The sequence below is a fragment of the Myripristis murdjan genome, chromosome 13 (assembly GCF_902150065.1).
Source record: "Myripristis murdjan chromosome 13, fMyrMur1.1, whole genome shotgun sequence".
Taxonomy (NCBI): Eukaryota; Metazoa; Chordata; class Actinopteri; order Holocentriformes; family Holocentridae; genus Myripristis; species Myripristis murdjan.
The window spans coordinates 15347963-15352558 of NC_043992.1; the positions used below are offsets into that span (position 1 = coordinate 15347963).

General features: G+C 38.5%; 1 protein-coding gene across 1 annotated transcript in view; it reads left to right on the forward strand.

Moving 5' to 3' along the window:
- The first annotated feature begins 291 nt into the window (after positions 1 to 291).
- LOC115370508 (uncharacterized) overlaps positions 292 to 4596 on the forward strand; it is a 5417-nt gene continuing 1112 nt past the window's right edge. The window contains exons 1-6 of the mRNA XM_030067535.1: positions 292 to 371; positions 498 to 690; positions 845 to 934; positions 1349 to 1571; positions 1683 to 1836; positions 4216 to 4361. Of these exons, the coding sequence (XP_029923395.1) occupies positions 292 to 371; positions 498 to 690; positions 845 to 934; positions 1349 to 1571; positions 1683 to 1836; positions 4216 to 4361 (886 nt within the window). The remainder of the gene's footprint in view (positions 372 to 497; positions 691 to 844; positions 935 to 1348; positions 1572 to 1682; positions 1837 to 4215; positions 4362 to 4596) is intronic.

Genomic DNA, 4596 nt, shown 5'->3' on the forward strand with positions numbered 1-4596 from the left:
GTGATCTGCACAAACTTAAATACTCTTATCTCGCTGAAATCTTGACAGATTTACAAACGGTTTGGTTTTTTACAAACGTTATTAACGTGGCTACAATTCTGGATGTTTGAACACGTTAAAAATTGCAGCTTTTCTCTTCAAAAAACGACCTAATCATGCAGCATAGTAGTGTAAGGCTGAGACCACCAGATTTAACTTGTTAAACTTGATAAACTTAACTTAAAACTTAACTTAACTTAACTTGTTAAAGTTTGTTAAAAACATCTTACATTACGATTCCTACAGATAAAGATGCCAGACTTTTGTGCAGCATACGGATGCTCTAATCGCCGTTGTGCTGAAACCAGAGCCCGTGGGATCACCTTTCACCTGTAAGATATTACAATACTGTGTGTGTAATGTGTGTAATGTGTCCTTACCCTTAATGTAAAAGGAAATGAGAATTGATGATGTTGACAATAATTTATATATCTGGGTACATTTCTCACGTTTTTAAGATTTCCCAAAACCGGAGAGAGGCGGAGGAAGTGGGAACTTGCTTTAAGAAGGGAGGGTTTTGCTGCTACTGACAGGACACTGCTCTGCAGTGAGCACTTCAGAAGTGAGGACTTTGACAGGACGGGACAGACTGTCCGGCTTAAAGATGGCGTTGTGCCATCCACATTCAGCTTTCCAGCTCATCTTCAAATGGTATGTGTATCATTGACCAACAATAATTCAAGGTGTATAAGATTGATATGTCAATATAAATATGTGATTAAATGTCACACTTCAGTAATATAATGTGTTGTTTATTACAGCACATTTTAGACACTCAAAACTTCTCCACTTGTGTTTATTTTAGTCAGTAGCAACAAGAACCACAACCACTTCTAAAAGAACAGAAGACAACCTGCCAACAAGCTTGTCTCAGGATGCACCTCAACCTGATGTTGTGAGTATTTGCTTGTGGAATGTCACAAACAAATGAGAGCATCATATGGCTTGTTATATTAAATCCTTTATCTTGGTGGTACGCAGAAAGGTCTATAATGGTGTTAGTAGTCTAAGAGACCAACATTATTTGAGGTGGTAACAGTTTGAAAACCACTGGCTATCTCACTTTCTCAAAAACATATTTTTGCCTTACAAGTGGACAAACCTATACAGTTTCTTTAAAAGTATGCTGTTGTGTTTTCTGTTGAAAAATTGGAGAACACAAAAATGTATTCAGGCTCACAGAATTGAAAAGTGCAGATGGAATTGTTGAAAAAGTAAGTTATTAATTTCTATTTTACTATTATTCATATATTTGTATATTTTGCCAAAACAACAGGGAGCCACTGGACAGAGGGGTTTGAGCCGCAAGCGGCAGTCCACTGACCACTTATACACACTGCCTGCTTGCCCCGATGCTATAAAGGCCAAACTCCAAGAAGCCTCAGCAAGAGTGACGAAACTGCAGCGGGACAAGAGTAATGCCTTGAGGAGAGAAAAGAGGGCCAAGAACAACATGCAGGCTCTTCTGGAGGAACTGAAGGAGAAAAATCTCATCAACGAAGAGCTGAAAGACAAGCTTGAATGCTACTCAGGTAAAATAAAAAAATTACATTGAATATTTTATGTATTTTATGTTTTTTGTTGACTTCCTAGATACCATTAAAAGGTGACCTACTGAATCACTTTTGCTAATTGAATTTCAGATCTTCCAGTTCATCTCCTGTCGAGGCAGGGCGTAGAGTACACCAAGGCCCAGAGAGATTTTGCTCTTACACTCCATCTACATGGTCCAAAGGCATATCACTACCTGAGAGATACTCTGCATATTCACCTGCCACATCCCAGTTCATTGCAAAGGTATTCTTCATGATGTATAATTTTAAACTGAATTATATTAAGCACTACAGACAATATTATCATGAGTGGTTAATTCATTGGCTGCTAATGACATTTAAAGACATCAAATAAAATACAACAGTTCACTGCCAATGACGTCTTTAGACATCAAGTATGTTTTTTTCTCATACTGATACATGTTGATATTATAGCTATTTATTGTATGTCAGGTGTCCACCATAGGGACTTGGGTTAGTGGTTTAATGGCTACATGGTGAAATGTCTACTTTTTAATTTTACTAAGGTGGCTGAGCTCTCTTGATGCCAGACCTGGTCTCAACAAAATGATGTTGGACATGCTGGAGAGACGGCATCAGGAAGATGAGGCCAAATACGGATGTGTCACTCTGATGCTGGATGCCATGGCCATCAAAAATCATGTCCAACATGATCCTCAGACACAAACAATGCTTGGATATGTGGACATGGGGGATCGATTGAATGAGACTGACATGGCTTCCGAGGTTCTTGTGTTTATGGTGGTTGGGCTTCAAGGTTATTGGAAAGCTCCAATTGCGTATTATTTGACCAAGTCCCTCACACCAGAAACACAGAAGGTCTTAGTAGAACATGCATTAGAAGAGCTGCATCACCGTCAGATAAGGGTCGTGTGCGTGACAATGGATGGTCATGCATCCAATGTTAGTATGTGCATCCAACTTGGGTGCGATCTAAAAGCAGACCCCTGTAAGCCCTTGAAGACCCATTTCCCACATCCAGTAACCCATGACAATGTTTTTGTTATGATGGACGCTTGCCACATGCTGAAGCTGACACGCAATATGTTGCAGGTACGTGCTCATTATTGTCTATTTGCTCTGGTTGACTGTTCTGCTTTTTATACATTTTGATTGTATTTACATAATTGTGCAAAATGTGGTACTTTACATTTGACGTGTACAGTGAAAAAAAATCTGATTCTGCAGGCATACAGCCCCATTAGAAGCAAAACTGGCAGTATCGATTGGAAGTATATAGTTCAGCTGAACAATGTTCAAAAGAAAAGTGGACTACATGCTGCCAACCGAGTCACAGATAAGCATGTGAACTTTGCTAATCAGAAGATGAAGGTATGTTTGCATGATGATTTATGTATAGAGGGCCCCAATAGAAATGGGCTGTAGGGCGTTATTGTGTTTTTATACTTTTTGATGATGTTTACATCTTGTAGCACTAATGTGCTCTTCATTTCCCCATATAAACTCAATCAAGGTCTCCCTGGCTGCTCAGACTTTGAGTAACTCTGTGGCAGTGGCGCTCCGCACCTTGCAGGACGTGGGCTATGCAGAGTTCAAAGATTGTGAGGCTACTTCAGAATTAATTGAGGTAACCCCGAAACGAGGGTGGTTGTTAAAATGTGAATGCCACCAGGATTAACCCTTTATCTTTTTCTTCTTTTAAAATTTTTTGGCATCAGGAACGATTAAATAATTATGACCGTCCTCAAATTCAACAATATGCAAGAACTTGGATAAAACTGTTTATACCTACCTCATACTTACCTCAGAAGCACCCTTATTGTCACATCTCAGATTTACAGATTTAAAGCAATGCTGCAATTTAATTTTAAAAAGCATAGCTACAGAGGAAATGGAGAGAAAACAAACTATGCCTCATACTTTAGTGTTTACTATCTGATACCTGTTTACACAAAGTTATAGTGATGATTTCAGTGCTTCCAGTTAATTTACAAATTTGTTTATAGATAACAGACAGGCTGTTTGACATCTTGAACAGTCGCAATCCCAGAGCCAAAGGGTTCAAAGCCCCCCTTGGTTCTAGGAATTGGACAAGCACCAGGGGGTTCTTGACAAAAGCGAGGGAGTTCTTGCTCACTTTGAAGATGGAAGATGGCAAACCCCTTTACCGAACAAAGAGGTCTTTTAAAATAGTGACTGTTCTATTAGTGATGCACTGACACCATTTCTGATCGCCAATACCCAGTACAAATTCTTTATTATAATTAAATTATCAGAATGAGACTGCTGATTTAGAAAATAAGGGTTTATTTTATTCTTCGTTAGATGTATACAAGTAGTCAATTTACAAATCATTGAATTATTTAAGGTAAAACTCTACTGGTTTCAGTGCATCCCTCAAGTCCATGACATAAGTTCATGGGATGCTCTGTTCTCTTGTTTATCTACTATCTACTTCATCAAGTTCTGATGCTCTGTTCTCCTGTCTGCATCGAGTTCATAAGATGCTTTATTTGATCTGCGTCAAGTTCATAAAGTGGTATGTATTATATATTATTCATATGATACTATCTTGCATCCCTGCTTTCTTGTATCCTGTTTTGGCAGAATCATCATAGTAAAACAATATTTGCTTTTGAAGGTCCCTCTCTGTCCTGGGCTTCATAATCAACATTGACACGTTGATGTCGATGGTTCCTGTGCTGCTTGAAGGACAACGATATGTCCTAACCTACAGATTCAGCCAGGACCACTTGGAGCTTCTCTTTAACTCCATCAGAGCATCCGGTGGGGTTCATAATTTATATTTACCAGCAGCAACACTAAGTCACACAAAGTTTCAGCAAATGCTTGTATTGTTTTCAGTTTGTCGGTCTATATGTTTTTTTTTTTTTTTTTTTTCATTTTTGGTAAAATGTGTTTTCTGAAGACATACACAGTACCTGGAAGTGTCACAAACCATTTTGAGTATTTATAAAAATGTCTGTGTGTTTGATTATCTGTTTGCAGAATTTATCACCAC